The sequence below is a fragment of the Copadichromis virginalis genome, linkage group LG7, assembly GCF_057382275.1.
Source record: "Copadichromis virginalis isolate Kocher_CV1m ecotype Utaka linkage group LG7, C_Virginalis_male_GT1.1, whole genome shotgun sequence".
Taxonomy (NCBI): domain Eukaryota; kingdom Metazoa; phylum Chordata; class Actinopteri; order Cichliformes; family Cichlidae; genus Copadichromis; species Copadichromis virginalis.
Genome location: NC_140624.1, coordinates 40318592 through 40338436, shown reverse-complemented (window position 1 = coordinate 40338436; position 19845 = coordinate 40318592). Strand labels below are relative to the sequence as shown.

Genomic DNA, 19845 nt, shown 5'->3' with positions numbered 1-19845 from the left:
GTTAAAAATAAAATACTGTTTGTGTTTTAAAGTAAAGTCTGCATCAAGTTCCTGGATGTTTCAGCTTCACCGGGCAGGAACGATGTGTTCGCATCAATTTGACATGCTTAAAGTTTCTGTTCGCTTGATTTGTAATCTGAGAAGATTTTTTTTGTGACAGCACAACTTGTTTGGCTGCTTATGCTGCTGTGAAACTGCTTTTTAGTTGGGTGTCAGGGAGAAAATAAGTATATATAAATACGTAAAAACATGTTTTAACCCGGCAAAACAAATATTAAATGTTTTTTAACACGTCTTACAATCTATATGGATGAATGGGATATTTTATTTCTCATCCTCTTATAATTTAAATTGTATCAAAACAAAAATAAAATAAAAATAATATGCATGTGCAGGATATATACAGTGGGGCAAAAAAGTATTTAGTCAGCCACCGATTGTGCAAGTTCCCCCACCTAAAATGATGACAGAGGTCAGTAATTTGCACCAGAGGTACACTTCAACTGTGAGAGACAGAATGTGAAAAAAAAATCCATGAATCCACATGGTAGGATTTGTAAAGAATTTATTCGTAAATCAGGGTGGAAAATAAGTATTTGGTCACCTCAAACAAGGAAAATCTCTGGCTCTCACAGACCTGTAACATCTTCTGTAAGAAGCTTTTCTGTCCCCCACTCGTTACCTGTATGAATGGCACCTGTTTGAACTCATCATCTGTATAAAAGACACCTGTCCACAGCCTCAAACAGTCAGACTCCAAACTCCGCCATGGCCAAGACCAAAGAGCTTTCGAAGGACACCAGGAAAAGTATTGTAGACCTGCACCAGACTGGGAAGAGTGAATCTACAATAGGCAAGCAGCTTGGTGTGAAAAAATCAACTGTGGGAGCAATCATCAGAAAATGGAAGACATACAAGACCACTGATAATCTCCCTCGATCTGGGGCTCCACGCAAGATCTCATCCCGTGGGGTCAAAATGATCATGAGAACGGTGAGCAAAGATCCCAGAACCACACGGGGGGACCTGGTGAATGACCTGCAGAGAGCTGGGACCAAAGTAACAAAGGTCACCATCAGTAACACACTACAACGGCAGGGAATCAAATCCCGCAGTGCCAGACGTGTTCCCCTGCTGAAGCCAGTGCATGTCCAGGCCCGTCTGAAGTTTGCCAGAGAGCACATGGATGATACAGCAGAGGATTGGGAGAATGTCATGTGGTCAGATGAAACCAAAGTAGAACTTTTTGGTATAAACTCAACTCGTCGTGTTTGGAGGAAGAAGAATACTCAGTTGCATCCCAAGAACACCATACCTACTGTGAAGCATGGGGGTGGAAACATCATGCTATGGGGCTGTTTTTCTGCCAAGGGGACAGGACGACTGATCCGTGTTAAGGACAGAATGAATGGGGCCATGTATCGTGAGATTTTGAGCCAAAACCTCCTTCCATCAGTGAGAACTTTGAAGATGAAACCAGGCTGGGTCTTCCAACATGACAATGATCCAAAACACACCGCCCGGGCAACAAAGGAGTGGCTCCGTAAGAAGCATTTGAAAGTCCTGGAGTGGCCTAGCCAGTCTCCAGACCTCAACCCCATAGAAAATCTGTGGCGGGAGTTGAAAGTCCGTGTTGCTTGGCGACAGCCCCAAAACATCACTGCTCTCCAGAAGATCTGCATGGAGGAATGGGCCAAAATACCAGCTACTGTGTGTGCAAACCTGGTAAAGACCTATAGTAAACGTTTGACCTCTGTTATTGCCAACAAAGGTTATGTTACAAAGTATTGAGTTGTATTTTTGTTATTGACCAAATACTTATTTTCCACCCTGATTTACGAATAAATTCTTTACAAATCCTACCATGTGGATTCATGGATTTTTTTTTTTCACATTCTGTCTCTCACAGTTGAAGTGTACCTCTGGTGCAAATTACTGACCTCTGTCATCATTTTAGGTGGGGGAACTTGCACAATCGGTGGCTGACTAAATACTTTTTTGCCCCACTGTATTATAGTACTTTATTAATAGCCCCCTCTGCCCACTAGAGGTCGCTGTTTCATCACCCACTGAGAGCAGAGCACAGTTCATCCTCCCGTCCACTTGCTGGCAGTAAACCAACCCTTTCATTCAACTGTGGCGATATTAAACCTACCGGACAAAGAAGATAATAATTAAACAAAAGCTGGACATTTTTTATTATTATTTTTAATCAAGCGTGTTTCGCGTCAGCACATAAGACCCGAGAGTTGCTTTGGCTTACTGCAGGCAGCTGCGGAATAAATGAGGACAGTCAGATTATGTGAAACCTGCATGGACCTGGTTTAATTTAGATTTCTTTTTTAAAGGTAATTATGAGGCATGTGTATGTGCTGTAGGTGCTTTGTTTTCCTGTGTCTGTTAAATTAGGATTTGCCCGTGGACAGATTTGATCGAGAGGAAGATAAATTGATGATTTATGCCAGTTTAAATAAAATATAACTTGTTTTTAACAGGAAACTGAAGGACACTCTGTTTTTACAGTTCATTTGCTCTAGCTACAATTAGGCGTCTTGTAACCGACAAGATTTATTTTTATGAATTGGAAAATTTTGCCTTCATAAATATGTGACTGTAATCTTTACCATGGTAAACTGAATCAGGGGATTGAGTATTGCAGCAGCTGCATGCTACGAGGTGTAGTATCCAGCTGTTGCACGATAGGACTTGCAAAGCAACAAGTCTTCTTTGAGGATAATTTAAAGAGGAGAAAAGGGGAAAACACTAACAGATTAGATGTGGTCATTTGTGGTAAACATGCATTAAAAATCAGCACGTCTTTTTTGTCTGCTAAAGTGAAAACAGTGATTTTTTTTTAAATCGCCAGTTTATATACAAGAACATGAAACATTTTGCATAATGTAAACCCTGAAATTGAAGAAAGTCAAAAGCACAAAAAACTGAAAAATAAATGAGCCTGTAATATGAGAAGCTGTTCTTAGGACTCAGTTTAGGTCACACATGGCTGAAAATTAAGATGGATCAAATCAAGACTTGCACTGCCTGTAAATGTGAATTTCCTTGAGTAATTATTAAAAAAAACTTATGGCATCAGCAGCAAAGGAAAGAAAGATAACAGCAAAGGCAGCTGATGGAAGCAGTTTTTATCTATGATGCCAGTGATATTAGCAACAGATACAAATAAATAATATTAAAGTGTTTCTAACACCGTCTTCTCGCTCTCTGTTTCAGACATCCTATGATGTCCAGCCTGGTTCAAACCACCTCGGACAGTTTGTGTAAACTCGTCCGCTGGGCTCACAGCCACGGCACCATCTGTAACCTCCTCCCCAGCTTGCAGCATATCACCCGTGGCTCCTACAGCAATGTGCTGACAGCTGAATCTGGTCCGCACGGTGGCAGCGTCCCCATTGCTGTGTGGGGCTGTGGGGCTGGACACGCCTACCACTGGCCCCTTGGTGAAAGTGCAAACACTTGTGGCGGCTCAGCCAGTACCAGACAAGGCCAGGAGAGGTTTGCTGGAGGTCGTCCAACCAGTAAGGTGAGGTAAAGATGTGAGGTGCTGGTATTGTCTGAAATGACACGGGGATGTGCAAATGTGCAAAGAATTGGGTTACTGACAAATTCACATGAGCTTAGGGCCAGTGTATAATCAGCATGTGGGTTCATGAGCCTTTAATACTTTGTCTGTCAACATATGATTAAACCCAGACAAGACTGGAAAATCCCTGCAGCCTTACTTTTATGTGGGATTTTTGGTGAAATAATGCACTCTTAAATCACTTTTACAGTGGCTTTGTTTTTGGAACGTGGAAGCTATGTGGTTACAAGCCATCTTTAAGTTACAGTCCATGGATTTCATGCAAGTTATGCATAATTTTAAGGCTTAATTTGATGTAAACTGGTGACTTACATGAAAATGAATTGTACAGTTGTCATGAACTGTACAGTAAAGCTATAGAGACAATTATGTACTGGATTATAAGGTTGTACAGTTGGACATCACCTCTTTCTAAATGTTCAGATTGCAGTGAGAACATCATGTGACCTCTCCTATAGTGAAGCGGCATCAGAGGGCGAGGAGTTCAGCGGTCGGCTTTTTGACATTGCTGCATGTGATTCATCAGCCACAGATGAGGATGGCGACTATGAGCCCCGGCCATCTAGGAAAAGAGGCGGGGCCCAGGGAGGAGCCATCGCTGCAAAGAAGGTCAAACAGGAATCCGCCCCAGCAGAAGACGATGACACTGGGCTCACAGAGACAGACCTAGTCTGTGTTTTACAAACTCATCAGGCACCAAACACATACTCTCAAATCACACAAACACTGTGGCCAAAAAAGGCTCTTTCATCTTGCTGTCAGCCCCAGCATGGACAACATGTGGGGTGTGAGGGATCGATGGATCCAGAGACGGAGGTACTAGGAGGAGGCAGCTGCACAGCAGGGACCACAGAGCAGGCTGAGCGATGCAGCTCTGCCACAGAGACCACTACGAAGAACACAGGTACCAGCTCGCATGTTTTCATGCCATCAGGGGAACAAAACATAACGTTGTTTTTGTTTGTAATTTTTTTGTGTGTCTGTAAAGCTGAAGAAGACGAGAGTGAGCTGGAGAAGCTGCGAGCATTACTATTAGCAGAACGCAGCCGAAACCAACAAATGACAGAGATGATCTCCAATTTGAAGCAGGACAAAGAACTGCTGCAACATGAACTCACGAAGAAAGCTGAACTCATATGTGAGTTTCTGCAGGATAAACTGCGCCCCGGTAAGCTCACGAATCTGTGCCGTTTGTAACCTTACACAAAAATTACGTTCACTGAACTAGAGTTAGTTGGTTTCTCAAAATCTTCAGTCCTCATCTTCTCTTTCTTTCTTCTAGAGAAGAGGTGGCCTCGTTGTTCCACTCAGGTGGAACCTGGAAGCTCACACATGGCGTCCTCTGATGATGCAGCTGGGTTTGATTTGCCAACGCTGTTTGACTCATTTGAGGAAGTGGAGCTTCATCCTCTAGAGCGCCATCGGACCCCGAAGAGCAAGAGGAGCCGGGATGGAGAAAACACTCGAGTCAGGAGTAAGGACACATAGAGACACTCTGATAAATGTGTCACGGAGTACTCGCTGTGCTAAACATTGCTTTTTTGTTTTTATTGGTAGTGAAAAACGTGGTGGGTGTGATAGCACGCTACATGGCTGCCCTCCAGGAGTTTCGCCGCAGCGTCTCCATGAAGGTGGCGTTTGACCGCATCGGTGTGGACCGCAACACAATCTCTCGCACGGCGGCCATAGCGGAGCTCAGCCTGGCTGCTCCAGAGGTTTTTCACGCACTGGTGCCATGGGATGAGAAGGAGGAGACGCTGGCACACTACGCCCACCGCTGTCGGCAGGCGATGGATGACACCATTAAGGCCAAGATCAAAACAATGAAGGCAAAAGGAGAACTGTTGCCCATTGTGTCAAAGTGACAGCTTCATGTATGGTGCTCGCGCTGCCTGAGGCACAGGCCTACAAAACCTCTGCATACTTTATGTATAGAAAAAAAAAATCAGAGAAAAATACCACCTTAGGACTTTTAACATAATTGACTTCAAATCATATGTCGACTGTATTCCAACCATCATGGGTGCTTCCTGTCTAGTGGATTTTTTTTCTTGTGCGATTATGAAACAGAAGCGTGAAACTGACACTTGTTGACTTTCACAGCAGATTCAGCTGCTCAGAATTCATCAGGTTCTAAAAAATGTGTTTCTTATGGCTGTTTTACAATAAACCACAAAAAAAGGTTTTTTCCTCCATTTATTAAATTGATATCTTTCACCCTCAAAGAACATCAGTGGGTGTGTTAGAGTCCAGAAGCACTCCTGTTATCATCTTTAATGTATGCAACATTTTTATTATCCACAGCAGAACGAAAACAGTCGAAATATAACCTTTACTGCAATGTTTCACGGCCATGTAGAACAGTCTTCTGATCCCTTGTGCAGGTTTTCTAAAATCAGCAACCAGCTTTCCTAGTCATGAAAATATAAGAGAGGTCATTTAACACTCCCCTGAGATCATTTACGACATCACAAACAGCTGTCCAAGATGAGAGACGTGGTGTGCGCCCAGCTTGTTCCAAAGCTGCGCCTCTCACACCAGAAGGTAGATCGGATGTAAAACGTCAAGACTCGGGCTCCAGGCGTGGAAGAACTGGGAGGATGAGGTTTCCAAATGAGGAGTCCTGAGTGATGAAGAAGCCTGAAGAATGTGCATGTGCATGCTGCAAGAAAAGAAATAAAGGTGTTAACTACAGGCTTGACAGCAGAGGGCCACCCAAACACGCAATCACACCACCAGCATGACATGAAGAATCTGTGTTTTCATTTATTCTGTTTTATCAGTTAACTTGTTGAGGTTGAATTTATATTGCCAGCCTGATAACAAATCATAGTTATTTCCCACTGTTAATGATATAGAAGGAGGATTAAATGCAGCTCATTTTTAAATCTAACCTCTAATCTACATTAGCACATACGCACTGCTAAGTGATACCCAGCTGGTATTTACTGGTATTTTCTTGTAACTGTAATTTACAAGAAATGCTGCCCTCAGATCTATCAGGCAGCTTTGAGACAGCATGCCTGAACCAATGATTAATTCACCAGCACTTAGTAAAAATATTTGGGATTTCAGATCACAGATGTGGGATCTGGCATTTGTTTATCCAGCAGATTAGCTCTTACACGCTCAGCACCAGCTGTAATCACTGTAACTGTAATCACAGCTGAGGACACAGTGATGTGGAGTCAAGCAGTAAACTTGTAAAATAAATGACTGGAACATTAAGGATCAATGACCTCACTGTCCCCCCCCCCCACACACACCTACACCTAAAAAAATAAAAAATAAATCCAGTATTAGTTGGGCTCCTATCAGAAGGCTCTTCTAATGTATGCTGTGTAGGATTGCTTGTAATCACTGTAAGATTCATAATGAGGAGGGGTAATGTGGTTGCACTTCTAGTAGCGTTTCTGGTGTCTTACCTGCAAGGCTGCTTTCTGCTGCGCAGCGATGTGCTGCTGTTCTGCGTTGTCCCTGAAGTCCTTAACACTGGGCCGGGCCAGCGAGATGCTACAGTGTTGAAGGGGAAAAGATGGCATGGAAGCATGTGAAAATTACCAAAGTCTTTTTTGTTCTGCCTGAACTCGGCTCTTTAAGCCTGACTAATGACAGGTTATATGTTGGTGTTCTAACATCATCATAATTATTGTTCCAGGACCATCGCTGCAAATGTCCAGTCACATTGTTGTGAAGTCATAACATTAGAGAAGAAAAAGGCAACTGGCGCCTTGTCATAATAATGAGGGCATTAAAGTTCAGGCTTCAGGATTTGAAGCAGCACAGAGCTTTACACACTCGGAGCATCTCTTAATATGTTATAACTGAAACAACAGGGGAAAAGCTGTGTCCCAAAAAAAATCGACTTTCCCACTGGACTGTTTACAATAAAATAAGCATATGGAGTGGTGAGCACACCTGTTCCCTCAGATGTTATTTGCCACATTTGTCAGGAGTCTCTCCACATCTCGGATGGCAATGAAACGTGTTTCACAAGGGGAAATCTGTACAACAGTGTCCAGCTGTTGTTCCTTATTGCACTGCCGATACAAGCCAGCCATCTTGTTTAATGCTACTGGCAGGGAGGTGGGAGTTAAACTGAAAGAGGTAAATATGGTTCTGTGAATTCCCGGGAAACTGCCAGTCATGCTGGTCACTCGGAACATCTCGGCTCAAGAAGCTTCCTAGAGACTGGATGTAGGCTATAACATGGTATCTCAACCTGCATGCAGTGCAAGGAGACATATCCAACTTGATGTCTGGGAATTCACAGAACCAAAGTTACCTTCATAACTTGCGTGTGTCCTGTCCTTGGATGACCTCTTTCATGTTTTTGCATCACCGTTGTAGTTGATGGTCCATATGCAACAGTAATTATGATGTTGTAGGACCAATGCCAACACGAGGACATCAAATCATGACACATACTAATGTCCCAGGTAAGCTTTACACACAGACTACCCCCCCCCCCCTTCTGTTACTTGGATTATGCTATACTACACCTACCTGGCTCCAGGAGTATTCATGGACTGACTCTGCATCAGTCGCCTCCTTTCCTTTTCCAGCTCTGCCAATATAGCCACCCGGGTCTTGTTTGGGAAGGCTGTATTACAAAAAAAAAAAAAAAAAGAGAGTAAGGGACAGCTAATAATGGCCACGTTTTTGGGTAATTACAATTGAATGTTGAATAAACATCCAAAAAGATTAAGCTAAACAGTGTTTAAGATTATTTAGGATCTTATTTATAGCAAGATTTACTAGAAAACACAATAAAAATGATTCTTGTGATCGTGGAGGTTCTTTTTTTTTTTTGACTGTCCCGTTTGGTTTTTTTGCCATCAGAATTGTTGTCTAAAGGCAAAGAAAGACACCCAATGGATTTACTTTGCCAAATGGACCATCCCAGCCTTGCCGTATTGGTCTATTTGATTCACCTTTGCTTTTATTGTTTATTTTGTTTTCATTTGCTGAACACGGGACAGACTTGACTGGAGAAAAGAAAAGGGAGAAAGAAAGAGGGAAAGAAAAAGAGCGGGGAAGAGGGGCGGTGATAAAGGGCAAAAACCAACAAAACAAACAGACAAAAAATACACATATCAGTCACCTGGATCACCTGTTGAGAAAGAAAAAAAGAGATAACAAGCAAAGAAAAAGAGAGCAATATAATAAACAACATCATCGCGATGATCTATGTGAAGATAACAGTAAATACTAAATATTAAATATTATTGTGCAGCACGTAAGATCGACAGCGCACAGTGTGCTTTGAGGTAGCAGCCAAAAAGAGTGTAGTTTGTGTGTGTGAGCACCCGTGTGTACACCTATGAGCGTGAGTGCGCTTGTATTTAACAGGTTCCTTCATGTAATGATCTGCTAGGGAGTGTGGGGAGCCACAGCCCCGTCCTCCAGGGCATGAAGCAGGTATGGAGGAGATCAAGGCTCCAGACATCCAGAGGCCCCTAGAACACAAGAGACCAAGGAAGACCAACAGAGGGGCAGCCGCGCCACTGTCCCAGAAAGAGCTGAGGAGAGCCCCAGATGAGGGGTCACTCAGCAGCCGCGGAGCAGAAGCCAGGGGGGGGGGGTTGCAGTGACGTGCCTGTAAGCTCCGCCGCAGCCAGCTGTGCCAGAGTGACCGAGCCCCAGGCCGAGGGCACCCCACCCCCGAAGGAGCCCGAGCGAGCCCCAGGCTCCGACAAGCACCCACCAGAAGTGAGCCGGTGGGTACCTGGACGCCCATCCCCGAACACAAAGAACCACCAACGCACCGATGTCTGAGGGCGTCTGCCACTGGCAGGGGGAGTGGTGGGGGGAGATAGGCCTCCAAACCTTGGAGGGCCTGAGATGTCCCCAGAGAGGTGGCGTCTGATACCCAACCTGACATATGGACACAGACAAACAGGCACACACAGACACAAACATCCATTCCCACCCTCATGCTCTCATATGCAATTACTCAGCACTCACCCAACGTGGAGACAGACATAAAGAGACACTGTACACACATTCACACTCCCCAAGCGTACTCTAAGCCCCGGGTCTAGGTCCCCCTGCCCCTGGAGGGGGAAACTGCACCCAGACCCAGGTGGTGTTACCCTTTTCCCTGGGGTGGGGAGAGGCAGACCGCCCCGACTCAGCAGCAGCAGGGAGGCCCCACATTCCAGACCCCAGTCGGACGGCCAACTCCTCCTAGCCCCCCCGCTCCAACAGGCTGCAGAGAACGGGGGTGAGAGAAGACTCCAAACCTCCCTCCACCCGCTCATTGTAGTGTTGATGCATGTGTGTTCTAAGGTGCCTTTAAAACCCAGGAGGGCATGGAGCTACCTGCCAGAGAGCAGCAGGTAAGCGCATAGCCCCTCCTGATAGCCCTCAATGTCTACGTGCATTTAAAATTGAGAGGTGGGCAACGACGCCAGGGGTGAGTTGTACACCCTGATGGTCTTTTGGATTCCGTGTAGCGTGCCCAGCACCAAGGTCCTATATGTATGTGTTATGAGAGTGTGAGTAATGTGAATGTCTAAGTTGTGGGATAAAATTGAGGCACAGGCAGCCAGAAGGGGACGGGGGGGGGGGGGGGGGGATGCCTCCCCTGCACCTTGGTGACACATCTTTACCCCAAGGCCCTGCATGTGTGGGTGATTGTGGTGGCGCGGGAAGAGGGAGGCAGCTGGAGATGGGGAGGGAAGGAAGGGAGGGGCGAGTGGCCCCTCCCTGGGGCCAGCTCCCCTGCTGACCCCAGTAGGCACCCCCACACTCTACAACCCACCAGGGAAAGGGGGCCCAGGCCCATCCGGACTGGGGGCCCAGTTCAGCAGTGCCGCCCGGCCCCACAGAGCCTGGGGCAGCCCACCTGACCCCACCGCAGAGAAAACTGCACCCACCCCGTCTTCCACTTATCTTCCAGACTACACAAGACAATAGACACCCAGGCTGAGATCTTCCTCCACCTCTCCTATATCTCTCCCCACCTGCAGAGTCACTTCCTGGAGAGAGGAGACATCCTGTAAGATGTAAAAGCCTCCCCCACCAGTTGAAGAGCCCCCCAGGTGGCTTGATGCACCGGTGGCACCCTGTTCCAGGGCTGGGCCCCCATGCACCCACACACCCACAACCCTGGCGACACACCAACCAGGACCCAAGCCCCCAAGGCCCAGCCATGGCCCCAGCCCAGAGACGAGCACCCCCAGAACCCCGCCTGCCCTGGACACAACCAGGGACAGCCAGGCTCCCAGGTCAGTAACCCACGTCCGTCAGCACAGACCCTCCCCTAGCCCCGCTGCACGCAGCCACGAGGAAACAGTCACCTAAGAGCCAACAGAGCCCTTAACAGGCCATGACCGCAACCCCGGGTTGGGCCCTCCAAGGAAGACGCTTCTGGGGAACCCCCCGACGCCCCAAGCCTGTCCCTACCCCCACACCAATCACAACGGCGAAGGTAGGACCAAACTATGACCCCCCCACCCCCACTAGGTGATGGAGCTGATCAAAGGAGCCCAGAGCAATTGATCTGATGTGGTGGCAGAGGCTGTATCAAGACTAATGTAACCTATTAGATAATTTCTATATTGGTTAGAATTAAGATTATTTTTATTTTTCCAGTTCATGAGGACTGTTTTCTTGGCTATGCATAGGGCAGTGAAAACCATATGGGCGATATTCTTTTCTGTAGTGACATAATCTAAGCTGCCCAACAAACACACTAAAGGGGAAATTGGAATGTTACATTTCAGACACTTTGATAAGTCTTCACATATCTCGCGCCAAAACTTCTGAACTGGTGGACAGAACCAAAGAGCGTGGATATAATTGTCCGGTGTATTGGTTTGACAGTGTGAGCAGTTGTTGGTAGACGTAAAGCCCATCTTGAACATCCGATGACCTGTATAGTGCACTCTATGTAGTATTTTGTATTGAATTAATTGAAGACTGGGATTTCTAATTAAATAAAAGGTTTTTAAGCATATCTGAGACCAGAAGTTTTGGTCTAAGTTAACTGATAAATCCGCTTCCCATTCTTCGAGGTTCTTGCCCTATTCCTCCCTCATGGAGGGGGCTGTTTCAGGGTATCCAGAGCTGGTAGTTACGCCCCTGTATTCAGCAGCCGATTCTCAAGAACTTAAATGACCCAAAACAAATGAATTACCTTGTCCTGGAGGATTAGTAGTCATCTCAGAGAGTCGGAGAGGTCAACAGCGGACACCAAAAAACCCCAAACAGGTTATATTAACGGTCAAATGCTTGGTGTTTCCTTCCCGCTGCGATTGTTTCGACGCTACTGGAAACTGCTCATCGGTAAAAGTCCTCAACGGTGATTAATGTAAGTTAGTTAGAGAGAATAGACCATACAGGAGGACTTGGTGATGGACACCTCAGCAAGTGTCTTCGTAACAGACGATAAAACTCTCGACTGTGTATCTGTGCATCACCGCATTTTTGTTTCTTAAACGCGTGTACCGGTTTCACAATTACAAAAGACTGCAAAGGAAAGAGGACCCACTCTGCCTTTATTCAGGAAATTTAAAAAAGTATATATATATATATATATATATATATATATATACATACATATGTATATACATATATATATGTATATATACATATATATATATATATATATATATATATATATATATATATATATATATATATATATATATGTATATATGTATATATATATATATATATATATGTATATACATATGTATGTATATATATATATATATATATATATATATATATATATATATATATATATATATATATAATCAACTAATTGATTTCTTTATATTTAAATAAGAATTTGGGATAGTAACAAGACATTTTGAGATACATTACTTGAAATTTTCAGACATAGTGGGAATTCTGACATAATAACTCAAAACTCTGAGGCATATAACTTAAAAATTTGAGATAACCTGAAATCTGAGGACAATAACCTGCAATTTTGATATAGTAATAATTTAAAATTTTGACTTAGCTTCTTGTGTTTTTTTTCCTGGGCCATTTGTAAACTATAACCTGTTTTGTTTCTTCATGTATTTCTGTAAAATATAAATCTGCTTGCAAATCTGTTCGTACATCTTCTTAGTAGACGATCTTCAGCGATTCCCTCGTCATTTGTCACGTGACTGACATGTTTACATCCAGGTTCTTCTCGTTTAACTTCCGGAACTGCGCAGTAGGAGTCAGCTGACAGTTGTGGTCAAGCAACCAGTGAAACATCTCAGCTGAAGAGACCCTGAACGGAGGAGGGGGGGAAAGCCTCTTTTTTGTCTCCAGAACCGTAACGGCCGCGGAGAAACGGACAGCCGTTACCTCCTTAGATACCCGGCCACGTCTTCCCGCCTTCCACGCAATGAGTATCAGCGCTCCGAGAGGCCTGGCCAGCTCGGGGCAAAAGCCCATCACGGAGATTCTCCACCCGCTGTCCGCCGCCGAGGAGCCGCTCTCCCCCGGGCCAGATGTCACCGTCAGCGGTGGAAGGGATAAGGTAGGATCTGATGGGGCTTCACCGACGGTGGGGGATGGAAAGAGGACGCTTACCCAAACAAAACCCCTCTTTGATTAAAGTGTTTTACGGCTGACGCCAGTGTTTATCATTCCCCCTGTTAATAAGTAGGAGAAAACCGATGCAAGTTTAAAGAGGAAACTGTGGAAAACACTCATTTCTGTTTGCATTTGAGGTTTTAGAGCACATGGCTGAACCCTCTGAGTCTGCCACTAAATCAGTGCTGAAACAGCAAATTCACCTAGTTTGGATATCTTGCCCAAATTAATCGACACAAACTCGCAAGTAAAACCGTATTTAAGATGGATTATGTGTGTACGTGGGCATGGCATCCATCTCAACCCCGGTGAGCTGAGTAAACAAAGTTGGGCCATCCAAGCATATCACATGGCTTTTATTCTCCCTGCTTCTGCTGCTGCTGTGTTTACTGTAGTAACAACTGTAGCAACCACTTTGATACTGAGGTTAATTATTGCCTACAGGAGATGCTGTAATACTGCCAGTATGAAGCTTCTTGGCATCATTATGGTTGTGGCTTTTCCTTGTACATGATTACCCAGGCCAAATGGGTCTGGCTCCTGTCAAACCATTTGTCCAGTCATTTTAACAAAATGGAAATGCCACAGGCTCCAGAGCAGGTCTAATATCATTCTATTTAGATAAGAGATCTTATTTTTCTTAGGATCTGGTGTATAATGTTAAACACCGAAATTGCATGCCTAAGGGTGCTTTTAGTTCCTTAAAGAAGCTGTAGGAAACAAACACCACAATAACCCATTAAGCATACTGCAGCTCAAGTGGTCTGAGTGGGAACTAATCAAAAGGGAACTGGACTCCTGCTGTCTGTTTTCAGGCTTCATAAACTCTGGTCAATGATGGAAGACTTTGGACAATCACAGGCTGTTTCAGACCAGATCAGGTGAACAGTACAAAGAGCAAAAAAGTGCAAAGGAAGTAGAATTCACTCAGGTAGAGTGGACAAACGCAAATGTGATGAGTCAAAGGTTCGATCCCAAAGTCTGTGGGGGAGATGGACGCCCAATCTTGAAAAATACACAAACATCCACGGCAAAAAAATTTGAGGGTGGGCAGGTGAGCAATAACACATCATATGTATAAAAAGATAATGACAGATGGAGGCTTTCTTTTATGATTAAAAATCCCAATTGCATCTGTCGGTGTGTGTACCGATGCAACAGATTTATCTAATAGGCGTGTGCCCATGTTGGTCTGTAGGGAGGGGTATGAAAGTGGTGCTAGATTGGATCAGTCACATAAAAATTGAAGTGCACATTTTCTTTATTACTGATTTTGATGTTCATTTGATTATTTTGAGGTCTGGGCTGTTGATAGGACAAAGCAAGGATTTACATTGTGTCACTTTGAGGTCTGAGAGAGAGTATGAAAGTGGTTGCATGAGCAAATTTAGCAAGTTCACAAGTGGCACAATTGCAGGCATTGGGACAGCAAAACAACTGATCACAGCAGCATAGGTCCTACTTGCTGCAGCTTTAACCTGCAAAAACAGGCACAGGTAGTTTGTGTTAACATAAACATGTATAATTTTTTTAAGTTGGCAAGTTCATATTTTAGGCGTGACCATAAGTGTTTAAAATATGCAAACATGTCCATAACAAAAAAAAGCTCAGGTGGAAATATTACATTGATGATGGTGAGGGTTAAATTCCATTCGGTGCTTGGTGACTCACTGACATGCTGTCGTGGCACTTGATGTATTTAGTAACACCTGTGCTCTAAATATCTGCTGATTGGCCACAATGCCGGGACTGGTTGTCACAAACATCTGTCAGCTCTGCCGTGTCTGTTAGACACATACAGTTTTCTTATTTTCCTCCTCACTGTCAGTGCGTACTGGACTCTCCTGTTGCTTATTAACATCAGCCCAATGCAATTATCTCAACTGTGATTACCAAAGCAGGTTAGCACCAAAGTGTTTAAAAAAAAAAGAGAGAGAATTTACAGCATCAGCGCCCGTGTGTGTGTTTCCTGTGTGCACAGCAATGAGTGAAAGCAGTGTGAAGAAACTGTGTGGACAAACTGAGGGAAAGCACTTCTTTTGACAGCGATTGAAGTAGAAATTTATCCACAGACCCTCTTTTTCTTTTTTTCTTTTTAAAGAAAAGGTAATTGTGCTTGAACATGAGCCTCTCACACAACGAAAGTAGTTCCTTTTCTCATGTGATGCCATAGAAGACTCTGACAGCCGCTGAGATTTGTCACCAGAAGTTCACAGAAAATCAAATGTTACATTACAAGTCCTCATTCCAGCGGTCCATAATAAAACTGTTTGTGTTATGTTGTTTCCTGCTAACAAAAATGATCCTTTGTGCAGTTTTTGGTTGCACCACTGATATTTTCACCCCTTATTTACATGTTTCTAGACAAGAATCAGAACAGAATTGGGGGAAAAGGCTTTTAGATACGCTGCCCCTGCTTCCTGGATCTGAATCTGGAGAAGGAACTGAAAGTATCAGAATTGGTTACCTTGGGGGAGTTTAAGTCCATCTTAAAGGAACGAGAGAATAACTCTTTTACTCAATGTGATTGTTTTTAATGTCGCTCTTAATTTGATCTGTTATTGTATATTTTTCACATGTTTGTATGGGATATTGTATTTGTTTTAAGTGTTATATACTTATGTGGTACATGTATTTTGACTTTTGTTGCCATGATGCCAGGTCTCTCTTGGAAATGAGATTTTTTTTACCTGGATAAATAAAGGACTAATAAATAAAAATAAAAGAATACATGCGTTTTCCTGCAATATGCATCCAAAAGTGCTCAACAAAAAGATAATAGAACAGCATTAAAATCTTCTCAACTTCAATTCCATGCCAGTACAGCTTTAATAATTCATGATCAATTTTCTCCCAACATACAGTGCGGGATATTGGCCCAGTGCACTCCTGAGACTGCACCTCTACTGTTAGCAGCACCTCTTAGTTAGTCTTCTAAACTATTATTTCTTAAGTAAGGCCCTTGGAAAGCAGTGACTTTTATATATTTACTTGGAAGATAAGATAAAAAAAAAATTCTCAGTATTTCATGCCAGAGCTGTTTGTTTCCCTCCCATTATCCATCATTCAGTTAGGACAGTGTAGGAGATGTAGGATGTTTGCACGGGCCTAACAAGAGTGCCATTGACAGAGAGGGAAAAAAAACTGCAGTGGCAGCATCGGGATCTGTGTTTTACTCTTTGTTTGCAGAGTGCAGCATCTGTATTTTGGTGTCATGATGTTGTGGTTATCTGTTCACATGCAGGAAGTGGGGCTGACCAACGGGACGCCGGTTGAGACGCCGAGTCCGGCTTCTGCGTCCGTGCTGTTCAACAGGCTGCAGCTGGACGACGACTTGGACTCAGATGGCAGGGACCCCTACGCCGACACAGAAACCCACGACCTTTTCGTCACTGTCGACGACCCAAAGAAACACGTCTCCACCATGGAGACCTACATCACTTACAGAGTCTCCACCAAGGTCTGCTACAGGCTGGTGTCATGATAATGTGAACAAACTCTGTTTTATTTTATAGAAAATAATTGCTTAATTAAACTTTTATTTAGTGTTTTCTTGTATTTTTTTTCCTTTTTTCTTCGACCTGCATTTAATGATGGCGCAGAGCTTTAATGCAGCTGCTGGAGGTTCTGAAAAATGCTGTGCTGTAGTGTTAAAATGAATATTTAATTAGAAAAACATACCAGTGAGGAAGGTGTAAGTTAAAGATACTCTGTGGTGTTTTTGACTTGCAGTGCATTGTTTTTATGACTGTGTAGCAGTGCAGCAGCACAGGTAGGGAAGCTACCTAACAAGGATGTAAACAGAGGAAAATACACTTGACACATTTGTATGGGCTTTGTCCACAGAGCACTTTAACAACTTAAGATGTGTAGATAGGAATCAGGCTTTTCTTGATGAAGCTGTGAAAGGTTACATGGTGACAGCTCATAGACTCTTATATATTGCAGTGGGTGTATTTTGTCTGTTTAATCACTGAGCCCCCCTTTTTTTTTTTTTTCTAAATTCAGTTTTCACATCTCTTAATTTCTGCTGTTTTAAGAGATGTTTTAAGAGATTGCTGTTGTTAACCTCCAGTTTAAAGCCACAGACACACTGATGTTTTATCTCAAAAATACTGTGATGTAGAAATGTACATTAGTTATAGTTGCCAGCTTTTGTCACAGGAGCAGCAGCAGGCAAGAGAATGTTGCCACCTCCAGACAAAGAGAGAAATGGATGCTGGAGCAGAAATCATGTGTTAAATCTGTTAAATCTACACTTTTATGTGTATATGAGTTTTTTGTTTGTAAAGCTGTTGTTATTGCATTGTCCATTGTTAGAAAGGCATGGACACCAAATTCTGAACCCACAGTGAAACAAAGGGACAATTATGTGACAGATTGCCTGGTGCAATTTATTTTGCGGGTTTCGCGAGAAGGAGGGTAAGCCCGAAAATAAAAATCTAGAAAAATATTTGATATATGAGGCTAAAATTTCACAATGTATGTATGTCCACATTTTAAAACCATAAAGGTTTCAAGTAAATCAGAGGTGGTTGTGCAGAAAATGTTTAAATAATTTATTTGAGATGGAATGAACCGGTTAGACCTGAATTTGCTTGTGTCCTGATAAAACGGGTCGTTTCAGATACATGAACCTTTCCTGGAAAATGATATTCCGCAAGGGAGATTCTGTAACTTGTGTTTAGCGGGTGGATCCTCTGTTTTTTGTTTTTTGTTTTTTTTTTTTCTTCAACGCTTAATGACATAAACCGATTCAGTGGGGAGACATGTCCAAGCAACCTTTGACCCTTGATGTTCAGAGAGACAGGAAGTGCATTTTTGTGTGTGTACACATGCACTGCCTAGTGTGAATACTAAATGATTTTCCAATTTCTTTCTTTCTAAATTAACTTAAACTGTTACAAAATAACTCACAAACGGTGTAAAATTTACTCGGCCACAAAAGGCTGCGTTCATGGACCTGTTTGACTTTACCACCTTGTCACATGCTGGATTTTTCTAGCTCTTTCTTCCTTTTTTTTATATGAAGAATTTCATTTAGAAATGTTTGTGTGTGTTCTTCCTCAGACAACACGGATAGAGTTTGACCTGCCGGACTACTCTGTTCGGCGGCGCTATCAGGACTTTGACTGGCTGAGGACCAAGCTGGAGGACAGCCAGCCGACCCACCTCATCCCAGTAGGTTACACGAGCTTTGTTGCAACCAGCTGTGCCACTTGCCAATTAGAAACCTCTCACGCTCTCTTTTGCACTCCGGTCTTGTCCCCGCTCTGCCGTCGTCCTCCCATCTCCAGCCGTTACCAGAGAAGTTTGTGATGAAGGGCGTGGTCGATCGTTTTTCCGAGGAGTTTGTGGAGACGAGGATGAAGGCCCTGGACAAGTTCCTGAAACGAGTTGCAGACCACCCCGTCCTCTCCTTCAACCCTCATCTAAATGCTTTCCTGTCTGCCAAGGTGAGATGGGGGTCTCCCATGAAGAAAAGCAGTCCCACTAATATATGAATATAGGTCAAAAAGAAAGGAAAATCATGAGTGCTGTTGCGTGATAAATGAAAATTCAAAAGGCTCAACCTCAGCTGTAAGCTTTCAGAAAAATATAAAACCACAAAATTTAGACCTCTTATTTCCTTGCTTAAAATGTCTTTAAGCAAAGTTTTTGTTGCTCTCTTTAAGACGAAAGACCTTCAAATGGTCTTAATCGCCACCAATACTCGATCTCCACTGAGAAGGGGAGAGGAGACACGATTACCATCATATTTTCTTTACTGTCTAACCTTTTGAAACTTATGTGGCTGCCTATTTATATCAAGATCATGCTGTTGCTCGCAGGACCTCAACAAACGTCAGGGTCTGGCCCTGCTATCCAAAGTGGGTGAGTCTGTGAAGAACGTGGCTGGAGGCTACAAGCTGCGAGTGCGACCTCCTGAGTTCTGCGCCATGGGAGAGTACCTGGACACCTTTAACCAGAAACTGGGAACCATCGACCGGATCGCTCAGAGGATCCTCAAAGAGCAATCAGGTAAGGGGCCGAGGAAATATTATTTAAGCATGATAATTCTTCCTCCTTCATCTATTTTCCAGAGAAGTCTGAGCACAGATGCCCTTACATGCCTTTCATCAGTCACCTGCCCAGCTTTTCTGGAGAGAATCTGAGGTGTTTGTAGGCTAGCCAGGGAGACATAACCTATTCAGAGTGTCCTGGCTGGCCAGTGGTCTTCTCTTAGCTGGACATGCCTGAAATGCCTCATGTAGGAGGCGTAGGAGGCTCGTATCATCATCAAAAGTCCCCGACACCTTTGCTGTTACATATGGTGAACTGTTTATCTATTTTTTTCCATTCTAAATTAAACCCACAAAAGGAGAAATAATTATGCTGAATCATAAAAAAAAAAAGAAGAAGCTAAAAACCAGAAGAGAAGCTTTCGTTTGTATAGGATGTTTTTATTTTACCAAATATATTAAACTCCATGCTGCCCCTTAGATGTATAAAGCACTATGGCTGGATAAAGAGTTAAATTCTCTAGAGTTGCTTACCCCATTCGTGTATTTTAGGCACACGCAGGAAGCAGCCAAATTCATATGGTGCTGTGCTCTTTGCAGCGTAGCCTCAGTGACTATAGAGGAGCTATTTGTATGTTTACCACTGTGCTTGTGGTTACAGATGAACTTCATCGAGGCTACTTCTTCCAAATGTGT

At 43.6% G+C, this 19845-nt stretch overlaps 3 protein-coding genes across 7 annotated transcripts in view; 2 read left to right on the top strand and 1 right to left on the bottom strand.

Annotated features, from left to right (window-relative positions):
• Nucleotides 1-2150: 2150 nt before the first annotated feature.
• kiaa1958 (KIAA1958 ortholog) lies at nucleotides 2151-5784 on the top strand. Its single transcript, XM_085463350.1, has 6 exons — nucleotides 2151-2348; nucleotides 3232-3541; nucleotides 4025-4505; nucleotides 4590-4769; nucleotides 4884-5075; nucleotides 5159-5784. The coding sequence occupies exons 2-6, from the start codon at nucleotides 3239-3241 to the stop codon at nucleotides 5464-5466; spliced, it is 1464 nt and encodes a 487-aa protein (XP_085319476.1). The 5' UTR covers nucleotides 2151-2348; nucleotides 3232-3238; the 3' UTR covers nucleotides 5467-5784.
• Nucleotides 5785-5873: 89 nt separating this feature from the next.
• Nucleotides 5874-12092, bottom strand: LOC146705621 (SOSS complex subunit C-like). Its single transcript, XM_085463357.1, has 4 exons — nucleotides 11745-12092; nucleotides 8108-8204; nucleotides 7027-7114; nucleotides 5874-6263 (listed from the first exon to the last, which is right to left on the bottom strand). Exons 1-4 carry the CDS (start codon nucleotides 11767-11769, stop codon nucleotides 6165-6167), a joined length of 309 nt encoding a protein of 102 aa, XP_085319483.1. The 5' UTR covers nucleotides 11770-12092; the 3' UTR covers nucleotides 5874-6164.
• A 599-nt stretch (nucleotides 12093-12691) lies between these two features.
• Nucleotides 12692-19845, top strand: part of snx30 (sorting nexin family member 30) — a 28389-nt gene continuing 21235 nt past the window's right edge. For 4 of the 5 annotated variants that reach the window (XM_085463354.1, XM_085463351.1, XM_085463355.1 and 1 more), the window contains exons 1-5: nucleotides 12692-13091; nucleotides 16392-16607; nucleotides 18218-18328; nucleotides 18445-18603; nucleotides 18979-19168. In XM_085463354.1, the coding sequence (XP_085319480.1) occupies nucleotides 12957-13091; nucleotides 16392-16607; nucleotides 18218-18328; nucleotides 18445-18603; nucleotides 18979-19168 (811 nt within the window). In that variant the 5' untranslated portion in view covers nucleotides 12692-12956. The remainder of the gene's footprint in view (nucleotides 13092-16391; nucleotides 16608-18217; nucleotides 18329-18444; nucleotides 18604-18978; nucleotides 19169-19845) is intronic. The other variant, XM_085463353.1, reaches the window with a different exon arrangement.

Bases quoted from the DNA above. Each gene is read 5' to 3' on its own strand.
- kiaa1958 (XM_085463350.1), top strand. From the start codon at position 3,239: ATGATGTCCAGCCTGGTTCAAACCACCTCGGACAGTTTGTGTAAACTC. The intron at 3,542-4,024 runs GTGAGGTAAAGA...CTAAATGTTCAG, and splicing joins GAGGTCGTCCAACCAGTAAG to ATTGCAGTGAGAACATCATG. The intron at 5,076-5,158 runs GTAAGGACACAT...TTTTATTGGTAG, and splicing joins AGAAAACACTCGAGTCAGGA to TGAAAAACGTGGTGGGTGTG.
- LOC146705621 (XM_085463357.1), bottom strand. From the start codon at position 11,769: ATGACTACTAATCCTCCAGGACAAG. The intron at 8,205-11,744 runs GTAATTCATTTG...TTTGTAATACAG, and splicing joins TACTAATCCTCCAGGACAAG to CCTTCCCAAACAAGACCCGG. The intron at 6,264-7,026 runs GTAAGACACCAG...CTTTTCTTGCAG, and splicing joins AGCAGAAAGCAGCCTTGCAG to CATGCACATGCACATTCTTC.